At 36.1% G+C, this 18,244-nt stretch overlaps 1 protein-coding gene across 1 annotated transcript; it reads left to right on the top strand.

Annotated features, from left to right (window-relative positions):
* Positions 1-7,323: 7,323 nt before the first annotated feature.
* Positions 7,324-10,991, top strand: LOC113296089. The gene is made up of 6 exons (XM_026544428.1): positions 7,324-7,835; positions 7,936-8,001; positions 8,373-8,972; positions 9,090-9,202; positions 9,296-10,015; positions 10,384-10,991. The coding sequence occupies exons 1-6, from the start codon at positions 7,324-7,326 to the stop codon at positions 10,989-10,991; spliced, it is 2,619 nt and encodes an 872-aa protein (XP_026400213.1).
* Positions 10,992-18,244: the final 7,253 nt, after the last annotated feature.

Below are 18,244 nucleotides of genomic sequence, written 5' to 3'. Positions count from 1 at the left end.
CGAAACGCTTTACCAACACACGATTTCGAGAAAAAGATAAGTAGTGAATACTCAACTAGAAATGTCAAATGTGTATGATCCAGTCTATATAGCCTACGACTTTTTGTCTCGTAAGAAGTATGAGATAGAATAGATAGACTTTTGAGTGATAGATAAGTTCAAGTCTCCACATACCTTTTTGTTGATGAAGTTCCACGGTTCCTTGTATAGATCTTCGTCGTTGTATGATGAATCGCCATGAGTCCTTGAGCTCAACTACACTTTTCTATCCTAGTCCGAGACTTAGCTATGTAGACTAGAAATCAAGACTCATAGTTTTGATCACTAAAATTGAAAAACATGCTTGATATAGAAACGCATGCGAGGTCGACCGAGCTATGCTCTAACAATCTCCCCCTTTGTCAATTTTAGTGACAAAACTATTAATACTTATGGAATACAAAAAAGATAAACTTTAGTGGCTCCTATTCCATAGTCTAATCTTCAACGTTCCATGAAATCTTCGTCCTTCGAAGTACTCCAATGATCCCAAAGGTTGTAAGTTTAGCACCACCCTTGTTGAAGATCCGTAGCTATAACAATGAGAGAAATCGAGATTCTCGATCATTATTATACAGTGTCATAGTATCATTATGTAACATCAAACTCCAATTTCATCACGACTTTAACAACAATACTATGGTGATATGTATCACTCCCCCTTAGTCAATACTCCATCTCGATCATGGAAACCACTCCCCCTTACACAATGATCCGAAAACCATATGTACTCTCCCCCTTTTTGTCAATAAAATTGGCAAAGGTAAAAGAACGGGATCATATGAAATTTCCACAAGAGACATTTCATAAACTAAAAGAAAAAATACATACCAATTTTAATTTAGATGCAATCATAAAGCCGAAGCTAAATGCATTCATCAAGGAGTTTTAAGATACAAGATAACCCCTATGAAATTCCACAGCCGCACACCCCGCAAGATATTACCATTAAGCACACAAAAGAACTCTCCCCCATTTGATGTCATTCCCGAGAGAACAACAAGAGCGACCTTAATTTCGAAAGAAAAGAAGGATTTTTTAATTGGACACTAAAAACCATAGGAAAATGATTTTCTATATCCAAAACTCAATCAAATTAATCACAAGTAAACCCACGATTAATTTAATTGGAATACGCAACTAAACCAAATCACAAAAGTGATCAATTTAATTGATTGTGCTCAACATAAGAAAACTCACGGAGCTACGACTAAGATAACCACACGGAGATGACTACCTTAATCGTTCAAATACTCAACATAAGGAAAACCTTACGGAATATACGACTACATCAACCAATAGAACATGATTAGTATATCCGTTCATATACTCAACACAAGAACTTGTGGAATATATGAAAACTCAACTAGATTAATTACAATAGAACCTCTAATTAATCTAATTGGAATACACAACCAAACTAATCACCGAAACAATCAATTTAATTGTCAAAAGATTTTGCTCGACAAAAGAAGACTTTCGGAGCAAATAACTAAATAACCAATCAAGATGATTAATTTAGTTCAAGAATGCTCAACATATAGCATCTTATGGAACAACCAACAAAGCCAATAATAATCGACATAGTTGTAAGGTGCTCAACATAAGATACACAATGGAGCCTTCACGGTAAAACATAACAAAATGGATCAATGAAGATCAATACCGTGGATAAGATACAAGGATCTATTCTATTTTCCATCACTATGCATAACGACATAATAGACTTTATCCTTGTCAAACAAAAGATTTCATCCTATTTTCCATCAAATACATGACTGCATAGGCATAAATTTTGTATTTGTCAAAATTCCATTCGTCCTTTCATCAATACGAATACCAATTCATGAACGACTTTACTTTTGACAACATATGGGACCTTCAAGTTCACGGATGCAAAGAATACATATCCCATAATCAAATTGCAATATCTCAAAATCATAAAGATCAATACTGCAATAACATCATCCTCCAAATATTTTTAGAATTTAATACCAATAAACCTAAAAAATAAACATAAGAAGATGAAAACAAAAATAGCTATGTATAGTCACAATCGTCGCTATTCAAAGCTCTAGTTATTCTTCCAACTAAACCAAAAAGAAGACAAACTAGGCAACTAAAAAGACTCAGTTTTTCTTGATGATTTCATGCCTCTGAAATGGTCCATCAGAACAGGAGTCACTGATATCCTTGATCATGTTGACTGTAGAGACACCATGTTCAAAAGTTAAAATGTTGACTTTTCGATCAATAGTGCGAGCATAATGGCGAGACTTTGCGCATTTAAGGATAACTTTCTTTTGATTCCTGATCAAGATATTCTGAGTACCAAGGATTTTTTCCTATCCATCAATAAGCTGGTTTATCTACAGTTGAAGGTTAGCAAGTTCGTTCTTGACTTCATTTTGAACACGAAACAGATCCTTGACAGATTCTCCAATCCAAGAGTTATACTCTTTTCTTTCAACCATCTTCTTTAAAATACAATCTTGACCAGAATCACATCCTTAGAGATCATCCTAAACCATAGGGTTAACTTCTTCTTTGGGAACAGATTCCATAGAGTTCCTTTCTGAAGAATAAAGAAACACATATAATACTTATATATGTTCGTGAGTACCCTAGCTGGAAACCCTAAAGTTCCTTGAGGAGACACGGACGTTCTTGGGCCATCCAAAGTAAAAATGGCCCAAAAAAGGAAAACTGCATACCATGTTTCTTTCAAAGATTCTATATCTCCAAAAAATCATAGTAACAAAAGAAAGAAGTACTAACAATATTACATCATAAGATATACAAACTAGATAAAAACAGCACAATACTTGAGCATCTCACAAATCCTCATTCTTGTATCTCTCAAGTTAGACACAAGAACAGACTTTCTGGTACTAGGTAGCAGAGGGAGACATAGTCTCACCATAGGTTCTGAGAGAGTAACAGTTATTTCCTCCAGGATATTTGAACTTTACATTTCTTGTCCTTCCTTGGAAGTTTCCAGATACGGGAGAACGTCTCACAGTCCTTCTGGGAATCACAGGTGAGGAATCTTTCTGATAACAAAGTCTAGGACCTCTAGAAATAGGTTCTAGGGGATTTTCCGAAATTGGTCTCAATACACTAGACTTAAATTTACCAGAGTTGTTCTTATAAGCACAAGACATGCTTTCATAGGTAGTACGATTTATACCACTAGAATTTACCAATGTCCTGTAATGATTTCTAGGAGAGAGATCACTTTTATAAGATGCCTAGTTCCGTGTGGAAGCGAGGTTCACCGCAGCAGTCGTCTGACTATTTACTCCATTGACAATAGAAAGAAGCAATTTGTGAAGATTAGTGACTTGTTTCTTTCTCGCAAAACAATGGATAACATAGTGATTTCCTTTTCCACAGAAGGTACAGGTTCGTGGAGGATAAGTAACAACATGCACTTGTTTGAACTTCATAGCCACCGGAGAAGATTGTAAGTTATGAAAACTTTTCTTGACACAATCTTCATCTGGAGAAAATTTCATTATGTACAGTAACTCATGAGAATTAGTTTATGCAAAAGAACTTTTCATTAAGACAGGATTTTCCTTTTCCAAGGATTTGCGCTGTCTATGGGATAGAACAAGTGAGGCTTCAAGTTTTTCTTTCTCAACACGAAGTCTGTCTAGATCGGATGAATGCGTCTTGATCAAACATTTTTCTCTAATTGAGCCTTCTTTAACCAGCTTTTCAAGATCACAAATCTTTTCATGTTGTATATTGTTTTCTTGAAGAAGTTTCTCAATTTCCTTAGAGAATGACCCTATAATGTTGTAGAGTACTTGTTCACGATCAATAGACTTCTCGAATTCATCAATGAGCTGTACATGATCCTTGATATCAACAAACTCTATAGAATTTTTTGTAATTCTGATGAGCTCCATTTCAGCTTTAGCTATTATGTCTGATGTCTCATTGGAGGAAGAGTGGCTGACACAAGATGAGACAATCTTCCTACCTCGGGATTCGGAAGAATCAGCTACGGAGTGATCCTTTGAGGTATTTTCGAGACACTTGACAAAGTTGACAGCTTTAAGAGGCACTTTGGTATGCGTATGAGATTCTGTCCACAGACTCAGATTGCCACAAACACAGAATTATAAGGTCTTTAACGTGTTTTCCTGCTCTGATACCAATTGAAAAAGCGGGAGTCTAATAACACCACCCAATATTTCGCTTAGCAATCTGTATGGACTAACTCCGAAATACTTTGCTAGAGAATCAACTAGACAGGCAGACTCAATCTAGATTAAAGTATCTCAAGGAGTCAATATCTCTCACTTGTTTTGATTTACTTAAGCTAAAACAATAGCGAGTCTTTAATCAAACACAAGGAATAACTTGAACGATACCAAAGACCAACATCCAAGGATCAATCAATATCAATCAACAACCAAAGGTTGGATTTCCAATTGATGATCTTAACGCACAACCTGTATTATTTCAATTATATAAAATATAATGCGGAAAAGAAATAACACGGACACCAGAAGTTTTGTTAACGAGGAAACCGCAAATGCAGAAAAACCCCGGGACCTAGTCCAGATTGAATACATACTGTATTAAGTCGCTACATACACTAGACTACTCCAAGCTAACTTCGGACTGGACTATAGTTGAACCCCAATCAGTCTCCCACCGATCCAAGGTACAGTTGTACTCCTACGCCTCTGATCCCAGCAAGATACTGCGCACTTGATTCCCTTAGCTGATCTCACCCACAACTAAGAGTTGATGCAACCCAAAATCGCAGACTTGATAATAAACAAATCTGTCTCACACAGAAAAGTCTATCAAAGGATAAATCTGTCTCCCATAGAAAAACCCTAGGTTTTGTTCCGTCTTAAGATATAAAATCAAGGTGAACAGGAACCAATTGATAATCCGGTCTTATATTCCCGAAGAACAGCCTAGATGAATCAATCACCTCTCAACAATCCTTCTTGACTACACAAGCGGTTTGTCGAGGAATCACAAACAGTGAGACGAAGATGTTTGTGACTTCTTTATCTTGCCTATCGGAGAACTCTCACGATCTCAAGACAATCAAAGATTGTACTCGTACGATAGAAAATGCAAGATCAGATCACACAACTACGATAAAAGTAGTATCAGTCTGGCTTCACAATCCCAATGAAGTCTTTAAGTCGTTAACCTGGTTTTAAAGAAGAAAACCAAAGGTTAAAGGAGAATCGACTCTAGCGAGCGCACTAATATCACACAAACGTGTGGGGATTAGTTTTGCACAATGCTAGATGTCTCCTTTATATAGCCTTCAAATCATGGTTTTGCCTTAGTTACAAAGCAATCCATATTCACCGTTATATGAAAAACTGATTTAGATTCAAGCTAATATTTCTCAACCGTTAGATCGAAAACTTAGCTTGTCACACACACTTGGGTAGACGTTTACTGGGTTTGTGAAAACCATGCCCAAACGTGTACGTGTATGTTGGTTCAACATAGTAACCCAAAAGGTTAACCATATGAGCAATTCATATTAACCTAGTTCTTCTTCACCATAACTAGTTCAATTGACTCAATGAACTAGTTAGAGAGTTGTTCAATTGCTATGAGATCTTATGTAACTACAGAAGACACAATTGAAACAAAGATGATTCGATTCGATGAATCGGCTCATGAACTTTATATCCATGGTTTGCATAAAGCATTCCTTAGTAATTTAAGTTTCATGTTCAGAGCACATCTTTAGATCATAACCACTTAAGCTCACAAACAAGTTCGCGGACTTAAGGCAACCGACAGAGTTTTCCAGACTCAGCAGAAAATCTCGGCAAAGAGACTTCCGCCAGTTCGCGGACTAGGTTCGCGGACTGAGTTCGTGGACTAAGCACGCAAACGAGTTTTTGGAAAATCCCAGCATAAATTCTCGGTAAGAGAACTTCCGTCAGTTCGCGGACTTGGCAAAGCCAATTCCTCCGGTTTCTCTCAATCAACAAAGTTCGAAAACTTCGGATTAAGGAATACATGTTTATGTAATCTAAACTCTCATTCCAATCATTGAGACATTCTCAGAGGACGTTATATAGTCGTTATTCACAGACCGTTTCACGTCAGAGCAATTCTCAAAGTAATTGAAACTTTTCATGACTTTCGTCACTAGGTGAAGATAAACTTGATCAAAGCGAAACGCTTTACCAACACACGATTTCGAGAAAAAGCTAAGTAGTGAATACTCAGCTCGAAATGTCAAATGTGTATGATCCAGTCTATATAACATACGACTTTTTGTCTCATAAGAAGTATGAGATATAATAGATAGAATTTTGAGTGATAGATAAGTTCAAGTCTCCACATACCTTTTTGTTGATGAAGTTCCATGGTTCCTTGTATATATATTCGTCGTTGTATGATGAATCTCCATGAAGTCCTTGAGCTCAACTACACTTTTCAATCCTAGTCCGAGACTTAGCTATGTAGACTAGAAATCAAGACTCATAGTTTTGATCACTAACATTGACAAACATGCTTGATATAGCAACGCATGCGAGGTCGACCGATCTCTAACACTTTGATCTTATCCCTGAGTCCAGCAACACAGGACCGATCCGTACCAGTAACTCAACTAGAAGATTCAATACGACGGCAAATCCTACTCAGAAATTTGTTATATCAAAAGAACAAGCTATATGTTTAGCAGCTGAACATGATGCTCTTTCCAATCTAAAGAGAAAGATTAATCCTCGTGTCTATCTCAAAAAGAGGACTAGATCATCCTCTTCTAACCTGGTTGATTCTGCTACCAACTCTCCTAAAATTGATAGCTCTGAACCAGATTATTCTTCTCTTTTCCCTCCCATCACCAAATTGGGTGACATTTCCACTTTCAACTTGTCTCAATGTACCTTTAATACCTATACCTCTCCTGATGATTTTGGAAACTTCACTGTACCTACTGATGCAACTTCAAATGGTAATGGTGTCCGCAACAATTCCTCACATAAGGTTGCTGATCTGAACCTGGATGCTACCCAAGGAACTATCTCTGCTGGTGGAAATAACAATTCTCAATCTAATGGAAACCAGGATTCTGCTAATAAATTTTGTTCTTCTCCCACCCCTATATTGTCTCTCCTTCATCTCTTGTTGTTACTTCCTCTTTTCCTGTCAATAATGTGAACATTATTTGTTGGAATGTGCGCGGTTTTGGAAAAAAAATCTGCTAATAAGGAACTTAGCATCCTTCTTAGGAATGTTAACCCTGACATTGTTTTCTTGTATGAGATAAAAATGCAAAATGATTTTGCTGCTAGAAAACTGAGGAATATGGGCTTCCCTTGTACTGCTAATGTGCCATGTATTGGAAGGAGTGATGGTCTTGTGCTAGCTTGGAAGAAGGAAATCGACCTTACTATTGTTTCCACTAGTAATAAAGGCATCTATGTCACTACTAAATATGTCATACATTCCAAAACTTATCACATTTATTTCATATATGGAGAACCTAATAGTGCCTTAAGACAAGCCTTCTGGGAAAACCAATGCCTTTTACCACATATACCAGTAGATGAACCAGCTTTCTTTATAGGTGATTTTAATGCTCTCCCAAGCCCTGAGGATAAAAATGGTGATCTAGAGGTTGATGACACTGATTTTTTTAATTTTAGGAATTTCTGTAATGTTTTTGACCTACATGATCCTGGTTTCTCTGTCCCTAGGTTTACTTGGTCGAATATGCAACAAGGTCCTGATCTCATTCTTGAAAGACATGATAGGTGTCTCATTAATCCCTATGCTGAGCTGTTATGTCCTAAATTATGTGTTAATAATCTTCCTAGGGACTCCTATGATCATTTCCCCATGCATATTGGTTTTAATTTTGAAGTGAATTTTTATTCCTAGACCTTTCTATTTCATGGCCATGTGGATGGAGGATCCTACTTGCAGGAATATTATAGCTAATGCTTGGTATGTTAATGTGATTGGTTCCCTGCTTATAAACTTAAAGCTAAGCTGCTTAACACACACAAAAAAAAAGCCTTAGGGACAGGAACAAGATTTCTTTTGGTAACCTTCAAACCAACATCAAAGATACTAGAGAATAGCTGGATGATCTACAAACTCCCAATCCTTCAGATTCCTCCTCTATTTAGATTAAGGGCTAGACTAGAATACCTGTATAACCTTTAGTAGCTTTACTGGAACGATAAATCTAGGGAGATCTGGCTCCTGAAAGGAGAAAAAGATTCTCCCTATTTCCATAGAGTCACTCTCTTTAGGAGAAAAAGGAATGCCATTAGTTGGATTAAAAATTCTCTTGTTACTGTTTTCACTGATAGGAATAACATAGGTACTTATTTTGTGGATTACTTTAGAAATCTATACTCCTCCCAACCTCAGCAATTTCAAGATGAAGATTCAGAAAACTTACCAGTCAAATTATCCCATGAGAATAACTCTTTGTTAAATATCTCTCTCACTGCTGAGGAAATAAAAAATTATGTCTTTCAAATGGGTGGTAAAAAGGCTCCTGGCCTTGATGGCTTCACATGCTTGTTCTACCTGAAAAACTGGGATATTGTTGGAGAAGCTGTTATTGACATGTCCCAAACCTGTTTTAGAACTTGTCATTTATCAAAAGTCTTCAATACCACAAATATTGCTTTAAGGATTAAGGTCCCTCTGGCTGAATCAGTTTCCCAATATAGGCCCATTAGCTTATGTAATTTCATCAATAAAATCCTATCTAAAATCCTGGCCAATAGACTCAAACCTTTGATGGATAACATCATATCTCAAAATCAAAGTGCATTGTCCCCAAAAAAAAGTATATCTGACAATATCCTGCTAGCCAATGAGGCTGTCTGTGCTGTCAACCATCATAAAAAGAAGGAGGGCATTGATGCTATCAAACTTGATATGTACAAAGCTTATGATAAGTTAGAATAGTCTTTTCTTAATAAAGTTTTACTTAAAATGGGTTTGTCTGATCACTAGGTTAATCTGATTCATCAATGTGTTTCTACTGTCTCTTATTATGTTTTGTTGAATGGTAGTCCTACTGGACTTATCAAACCTGAGAGCGGCCTGAGACAGGGATATCCTCTCTCTCTCTATCTTTATATCATCTGTTCTGAAGCTTTATCTGCTTATATTGATACTTTGACCAGTAAAGGCCTAGTTTAAGGAATTACAGTTTGTAAGAATGCCCCTTGCATGACACACCTCTTGTTTGCTAATGGTTCCCTCTTGTTTTCTAAAGCTACTGACAAAGACTTAAAAACTATTCAAGACTATCTTCAAAAGTATTGTTTAGCTTCTGAACAAGAAATCAACTTTGATAAATCTGGTATCTTGTTTAGTAAAAAGTTGCCTGCAACTCTTACGAACCATTTGTCTAATATTCTGGATATCCATAACAGATATCTAGTGGAGAAGTATCTTGGCAAACCTATAGATTTTCATGCCTCTAAGATCCAGACCCATATGGGTATTCTCCAAGTTGTAGATGCTAGGATTACCTCTTGGCTTCATAGACTGTTATCTCAGGCTTCTAGAACTACCTTGGTTAAGCATGTTGGTCGGGTCATTCCTCTATACCAAATGGGTGTGTTTCTTATCCCCAAGTACCTTTGCAAAAAGATGGATTCTCACCTTTGTCAATTCTGGTGGGGAGAGATTCTTGATCCTAAGGATAGGAAACTACACCTTTTAGGATGGGATGCTTTGTGCTCTCCTAAGTCTGAAGGTGGTCTTGGTTTTAGGAAATATGAACCTAATAACTTGGCTATGTTAGCTAGAAATGCGTGGAAAATCATAGAGAACCCTGACTGCCTTGTAGGTATTGTGCTGAAAGCTCGTTATTTTCATAAGACTGACTTTCTTAATGTTGCTTGTCATGCTGATTGCTCCTGGACTTGGAGATGCCTCCATACCATTAAAGAAATTATTAAACCCTTTGTTTCTTGGATTATTGGGGATGGTAAATTTATTGATCCCTAGTGTGATAAATGGATCCCTACTTTAGGTTCTGTCACCCCTAATGCTTGGTCCCTCCAGACCCTTGTGTTAAAGTTTCTTATTTCATTGATGATGCTACTAGATCCTGGAATTTAGATAAACTAAATACTCATTTTGATGATGCTTTTGTTCAGAAGATCATCACCATTCCCTTAAGCCAGTTATGCACTCCTGATAGGAGGGCTTGAGAGCTTTCAAATAATGGCATATTTTCTTCAAAATCTTCTTACTTGGGATTACGAGGGTCTGGACCCTCCCCTAGTAATAAACTTTGGAAGCGCATTTGGAAAATTAATGTCCCTCACCGTATTCAACTTTTTACTTGGAAAGCTTCTAGAAATGTTCTACCTGCTAAAACTGTTCTTCAAACTCGAATGCCTATGCACTCTGTTACCTTTAATAGATGCTCTGATCCTCATGAATCTATTATGCGTGCTCTTGTTATGTTCCCTTTTTCTATCCATGTTTGGAATCTCAATGCCTTTTGTGCTAATACTTCTGTTTTTTCTTCGAGTTCTATGATTGATTGGTTAATTTTTTGGTTGGTTGACCTTAAATCTAGAATTCCTACTGATAGACATTGCATGCTTGTTGTTGTCATGTGGTCTTTATGGACTAGTATAAACAATTTAGTCTTTAGAAACCTTCAGGAAAATCATGTTGCTATCATCCATAGAGCTAAGGATATGCTCCTCACTGTTAAAACCAGAATCCAAAACCCACCTTGTCATACCATTTCTTTTAGTGACCACTGGATTCCCCCTACTTTTGGCTGGATTAAATGTAACACTGATGGTGCTTATGATGACATTACTAAGGATAATGGTGCAGGCTATGTGATGAGGGATTTATCCAGCAAGGCTTCTTTCTGTGCTTTTATTGTCTTTGATGTGGAATCTTCTAAAGAGGCTGAAGTAGAGCTATCTGGACTGTGTTGAAGAAGACTGTGGAACTAAAGCTAACACATATCATAGTGGCAAGTGATGCTCAAGACCTGGTTTCCAAATTCTCGGCTGGATGTTTTGATGAGAATCCTAGAACTGATGCAATCTTTAAAGACATTCAATTTTTTGGTTCTTCTCTTGGTGATTTTATTTTCTCTTTCCAACCAAGAACTTGTAATTTTGTTGCTCTTGAACTAGCTAAATGGGAAAAAAACAATAAGTCGTCTATGTACTGGTCTGTCCCTCCTGTTTGGCTTAAGCCTTTTGGTTAGGAAGACCATTAGCCTTTTTGAAGGTCTTTGCTCAAAAAAAAAAAAAAAAACTCCTATAAAGGCTGCCCAGTTTGGTTGCAGGCATTTTGGACATATGGAATGTAGTATTATGTAAAGAACCTGATCATCACTCACTAATCACTATCAGAATCACATTACCGCATGCAACATCGGATTTACATAACTGTAGAAGGCCTCAAGTCTATCCAAGACATTTCCAGAAATTATTTCTGCATGGGTGCACCTGCTCGTTGCATCAAATACATGCCTAATGTGCCAGTACCCAACAAGTTCTCGTCATCTTTTGCTTTTGTCATGAAATCTTTGTTATGAAATCATTAAAAGCTGAGCCACACTGAAAACGACAAAAAGGACTATACACGTGCTAGTGTGTAAAATGGGAGAAGAAAAGTGTAAGATCTGGTCATTATGGAACTCGAATGAAACAATCAAAATCTTGAAAACTTTAGATTGGACTATCTTTTCAATGTTTATATGAATGGTTTTCCCCTTAATTACTTACAAGATAAAGTAGTCAAACTAACTTATTTACGTTGTTTTAAGTAGTACATAACTTTACATTTAAGTTTACCTCTTTGTGTATAATTTGACTCAGTATTGTAAATGCGATGTTTATAAGAATTATGTATCCAACTTCACAATAGCGATGAGGTTGCACTGCAATCACCGGAATTTAACTTAAAGTGTTTAAAATTTTAACTTAAAATTAGTTGATGAAGTTCAAAGATACAATTAAAATATTATTAGTTTACAATTTGATGTTTCGACCGAGGTTTATAGACTACTAATAGGGTTCATATTTAAAAAATTTGCATGTTATCTTAATAATTTAGGAATATCCGATAATGATGAATTCTACTAGCACATATATGTTACACTTTGTTTACATCAACTTATATGTTGTACGTTCTGTATTGGTGAGGGTGCAGGTTAATAGTTATCCATCCTGTCAGAATACGCTAGCCGTTCTGTATTGAGACAATTCACTTCCTTTTTCTTCTGCAACTGTGCTTCATTTTTCATTTTCTTTTCTTCATTAACGAATTGCAGCTCTACCATGGTATCAAACTAAGAAATTTCAATTTCTAAGGTTCTTCGGTTGTTTCAACTAATTACGTTCCTTCTTGATTTCACATCTTTTTGTTTACGATTCATGAATTTTCATCAACATCAATGGAAAACCCCCATATTCGATCTCCAGAGTTCCTTTAGATCACTTAACAAATTTGGTTTCTCTAAAATTGTATGAAGATAATTACATCATCTGGAAAAATCTTGTGCTTCGTGTTTTTCACAAACACAAACTTCAAAGGTTTCTTGCTCATGTGAGTTAGTTTAGATCTGATGGTAGAGGTTATGGTGGTAGATTTAGTGGCTTCAATCATAACTTTGCAATAGGTGGTAGTAGAACTATTAATTTTCAGTATGGTAGAGGAACTAGTTCTTCTAGTCCTAATGGAGGTTCTGGTCAACTTAATTCTTCATATCCATTTGTTATTAGATCAAATATGTGGAAATCTAGTTATAGTGCTTTAAAAATGCAGAAACAGATTGAATGTGCATAACAAACTCTGCATACACCTTTAAACTTAACTGCAATATTGTTTTCTGCTAATATTTTGGGTGAGAACCCTTGGTTTGCCTATATTGGTGCTGATGATCATATCACTCATGATAATTCTAAATTACAAGTTACTTCTACATATGAGGGTATAAAGGAAAGTCAAGCAACAAACCATACTTTTAACCTAAAAAAATGTTCTTTTGATACCTAAATATTCTCAAAACTTGCTTTATGTGTAAAAGTCCATTTCTAATAAAAAATTTTATATAATGCTTGATTCATCTGGGTTCTTTATGAAGGACTTGCTAAATAATATTATTCTTTTACAGGCTCACACAACCAAACAAACATATTTCCAGTTCAAACTTATTGGAGAAATTCATTATATCAATCACATGATTTGTATCATAAACAAATTACATATTCGACCCACATTCAATAAAAAAAACATAAGAAAATGAACATAAAGATTGGTTAAAGAATCATCATCAGTAGAAGAACCGGTGCTTCTAGAAAGAATGAATAATACCAGAAAAAACATAATGTATGATAAAACTTTTTGAAGAACTAAATACAAAATTGAATTGAACCATTTACAGTAGATTCAACATAACAATACAAAAGTACCTTTCATCCAATACCCATAGATTTACCATCTTTATTTAAACACAAAACTCTATCCATTTTAAATTCATATTGATTCCGTTCTTTAAGTATCCATCTTACTATGGGTTTTTTCAATTCCTTTATTTACGCGCTCACTAGTACCACAATTAAATTTTCTCGTAATCTATAAAAAATTTAGGAGGAAGAGAAAACGAAAGGAGGAGGAAGTGGTGTGGGCGTCCAAAAGAGACTTGAAGAAATAATATGTTTGAATTTCAAGTTTAGGTTTAGCATGTTTTATACTTTTGATACATGGATGTGTTCAAATTTTTAACCACTTTGTTCTAAAAGAGTGGTAAGTATTTTTCTGTTAAACAAAACATGAGGCAAAGAAGAAGAACAATTGAGATCGAGAGAGGACTTGAAGGAGATTCAACAATAGGTTTTACTGTGTATGATAATAATCAACTCAAATTATCGTATTTGCCCACTCAAATTATCGTATTTCCCTTGTTTTTGTTAAATTTTGATTTACACCTGTTTATCATACATACTTTTTTAACAACACGTGGAATGTAAAAACACTTTTCCCAACGACTTGGATGTTTGATTGGTACCAAATGTTAACGTTTAAACCACATTTTATAATTTATACATGAATTGTAAAACAACTACAATAAAGGAAAAGAAAAGAACTAACCAACAAACTTATTATCTTGTAAATTCCTTTCCACACCCAGGAGGCCCCTTTAGCATAAGAGGAATGAAAGGGGTTGGAATTTGGGAAATATCTGAGTTTCATAGGTAGGGCCCAAACAGAGTTAGCCTGATGAAAAAGTCTCCAACCATATTTGGCAATTAAAGCTAGATTCCAAAGTCTCATATTCTTTATGTCATTCCCCCATTCTCTTTATCCTTGCGAAGACCACTACGAGCTTTAGGGTAAAAACCTTTTTTATTGCTATCTTTTCCCCACCAATAGTCTCTCACAAGGCCCGAGGCTTTCTTAACAGTGGCCACTGAAAGAATGAAAGTGTACATAGTATACACATGAATGGTCTCTAAGACAATTTTGACCATAATATTCCTCCCAGCAGGATAAAAGTTGAGACGATTCCAACCCTTTAATCTATTAGACATGTTATCTACCATGCTATCAAAGCATTCAATCTTGGATCTGCTAATAAAGAGTGGTGCTCCTAGTTATTCCTCGTCTAAGGATATCCTTTTCACACGGAGAATGTTTATTATATATTTAACCAAAGAATTAGAGGTCCTGGAGAAGAAAATCCCATACTTATGATAATTTATCACTTTCCCGGAGGAATCATCATAGGAATTCATAATTTGTTTAAAATTTTTACTTTGGAGGATGGTAGCATTGTAGAAGATGAGGCGGTCATCCGCAAAATAAATGACTAATAAAAGGGCATTTAGTAGAAATTTTGAAACCAGAGATTAAACCTTAATTCGACATCATACATAGTTCTAGAGAAGGACTCCATGCTGAGAATAAAGAGATAGGGTGATAGAGGATCACCCTGTCTCAATCCTCTAGTAGGCTTGAAGAAGCTAGAAGGACTGCCATTAAGCATGATGACCGCAGAACTGGTGCTAATACATTGGTATATCACATTACACTAATGTTCACTGAATCCCATTTTGCTCAAAATGGCAATCAGGAAAGGACATTCGACTTCGCCATGTCAATCTTCAGACCCATAGTGCCAGTTTTACTGTTTTTCCTCTTCATAACATAAATGACCTCGTGCTATCAAAATATTGTCGAAATCTGTTTCTGGTTAAGAAATTCTGATAGGGGGAAATGAGGTTGGGAAGAAGTGGTTTCATTCTATTAGCAATAACCTTAGAAATGGTCGTCTCGTAGACTACGTTACAAAAGCTGATAGGCCTATAGTCGACAGCCGTTACATTCTATTCGCAATATCAGCCGTTACACGCATCTTTCAAATTCAGTCGTTTATCGAATCTCTTAGTAATAAACCAAATATTATAATGAGTAAAACTGAAATCTATATATTGTTATGTCTCTAGAGATCTAAAACAGAAGCACACATTAACGAAAATATTTCTTGCAGTCAGCTTCTTCTAGCATTGCAGAACAAAGGGATGATTCATCGTGTAAACTCTGTGATTCATCGCCAGGTTACTTCATACAACTCGAAAATTTTGATTTGAGTTAAAGTTTTGTACTGAATTCATTTTAACTAGACAAATTATTTTCATAGTGTGGGGAAATCAAAATAGGTTTTTTTTTAAGTCATTGAGTTGAGATTTAAAAGGGGTTTTTGAAATTTGTGGTGATAATTTTGATTTGGGAATTGTTTTGGTTTATGGCCTGGCACTTTGTTATTTGAGTTTGTTTGCATTTATTAGTTTACTCCAGTGATTGAGCCATGGAAGTGTTCGACAAAATTCTAGAGACAAGAATGTATAAGAAATCTTTCTGTATTTCTTGTTATTGAAAGAGAAATAATGACAACTATAAATAGCCTTACAAGTGCAGTAAAATAGGATCAAACAACCACGTCTAACTAGTGGTGTTACTAGTAACAAAAAAATGAATCGAACATAACAAATTGTCCTGAACAATAGGACATTACACTAAAGACTCGACTACCACTACTTTATTGGACTGACTACTTCAACATATCCTCCCTTAAACTGAACATTGGAGTTCAGTTTAGAACTGATGTGGAACACATTCCAAGCAAACCTCTAAGCCTCACAAAAACATTCAGTTTCAATGGCTTTGCCATGATATCAACAACTTGAGATCATGAAGAAAATGAAATCTGACATCAATGTGTTTGCTACAAACATGTAATACTGGATTTCTGGAGAGAGAAATGCTGGAACTATTATCACAGAGTATGATAGTGCACTCACCATTTTATGACTGATGAAGATACTCTAGAATCCTTCTCAACCAGATTGCTTGAGTTGCAGTTGAAGCTGCTGCAACAAATTCTGCCTCAGTTGTTGACAAAGTAACAATTGCTTGCTTCTTTGATAGCCATGATACAACACCAGAACCCAGCTGAAACACATACCCTGAAGTACTCTTGTGATCATCTAAGTCACCACCATAGTCACTTTCTGTGTAGCTTTCAAGTTTTACATCTTTTCCCTTCCTATAGAGAATACCATAATCATATGTCCCTTTCAGATATCGCAACACTCTCTTTGCTGCATTATGATGAAGTTCAGTAGGACAGTCCATGTATCGAGTAAGTTGACTTACAACAAACATAATATCAGGACGTATTGTTGTAAGATACATTAGACTTCCAATCAGTTGCTTGTATTGACTGCTATGCACCTTAACACCATTTTCATCCTTGATGAGATGAGAACCAGGAACAATTGGATTATGAACTGCATTGCAAGCAGCCATCCCAAACTTTTCAAGTATCTCTTCAATATAATTCTTCTGACATATGAATATGCCTTCATTCTTCTGCATCACTTTTATGCCAAGAAAATACTTCATTTTTCCAAGGTCTGTCATGTCGAACTCTTGCATCATAGAGCTCTTGAACTTGTCAAATTGCATTACATCATTACTAGTAAATATCAGGTTATCAACATAGATACAGACAATGAGTATTTTACCTTCATCTCCTACCTTGACAAAGAGTGTATGTTCATAAGGACATCTCAGAAATCCTTCTCTGGAAAAATAAGCTTCTATGCGACTGTACCAGGCTCGTGGAGATTGCTTGAGTCCATATAGAGATTTCTTAAGCTTGTAAACATTATCTTCTTCTCCCTTCATCACATAGCCTGGTGGTTGTGAAACAAACACCTCTTCACTGAGCTCTCCATGAAGAAAGGTCGACTTAACATCCAGCTGAAAGATATTTCATTCCTTCTGCGCAGCAAGAGAGATCACCATGCGAACCGTATCCAATCGATCCATAGGTGCAAATAATTCAGTGTAATCCACTCCATACTCCTGAGTATACCCTTTTTCTATCAGGCGAGCTTTAAGCTTCTCCACTTCTCCATGTTCATTTAGTTTTGTCTTGTATACCCATTTCACTCCCACCTTCTTTGCATCAGCTGGTAAAGCATTTAATTCCCAAGTGTTTTTTCTTTCTATGGCATCAATTTCAACATCCATTGCAGCTCTCCACGAAGCACTTTTGACAGCATCTTCAAAATACACTGGATCTGTTGAGGCAACCATCATTGCAAAGAAAACTGTATCATCATCTTGTTCTTCTTCTGAGAGACCTTCTCCACTAGTGTAGTCTCTCATCCATGATGGTGGTCTTTTAATTATTCCATGAGCAGCTGGAGATGGGGAATCTTCATTAATGCCTGAGACATTACTTCTTGGTGTGTCAGTTTCAGCTTGATCAACTTCTTCAGTTGGCACATGAGCATCTGTGTTAATTGGTACTGCGGAATTTGGTGCAGACTCATCAGTTGCAACCATTGTATCATCATCTTCCAATTCTAGATCAGCAACAACACCTTGTTCATGTTCTTTGTCCCATTGCCAACTTTCATCCTCTTCAAAGATAACATCACGACTCACTATAATCTTTTGAGAGACGGGTTCAAGTAGCCGGTATGCCTTTGAATCTTCACTAACTCCAACTATTATGCACTTAATTCTTTTATTATCTAGCTTGATGCGTCTACTATCAGGCACATGCGCATAAGAAATAGAGCCAAATACACAAAAATAATGAACTGAAGGTTTAATACCACTCCAAGTTTCCTCTGGGGTTTTGTTCTTCACTGCCATTGTT

The sequence above is a fragment of the Papaver somniferum genome, chromosome 7, assembly GCF_003573695.1.
Source record: "Papaver somniferum cultivar HN1 chromosome 7, ASM357369v1, whole genome shotgun sequence".
Lineage (NCBI taxonomy): Eukaryota > Viridiplantae > Streptophyta > Magnoliopsida > Ranunculales > Papaveraceae > Papaver > Papaver somniferum.
Note: the sequence above shows the minus strand (reverse complement) of the source record. Positions and strands in the feature narration are given on the sequence as shown.

What these genes read in the sequence shown, in the direction of transcription:
- LOC113296089 (XM_026544428.1), top strand. Translation starts at nt 7,324, where the DNA reads ATGCAAAATGATTTTGCTGCTAGAAAACTGAGGAATATGGGCTTCCCT. An exon ending in AATATTATAGCTAATGCTTG is followed by an intron (nt 8,002 to 8,372) that starts GTATGTTAATGT and finishes TTTCACTGATAG; the next exon opens with GAATAACATAGGTACTTATT. An exon ending in ATGTACAAAGCTTATGATAA is followed by an intron (nt 8,973 to 9,089) that starts GTTAGAATAGTC and finishes GTTGAATGGTAG; the next exon opens with TCCTACTGGACTTATCAAAC.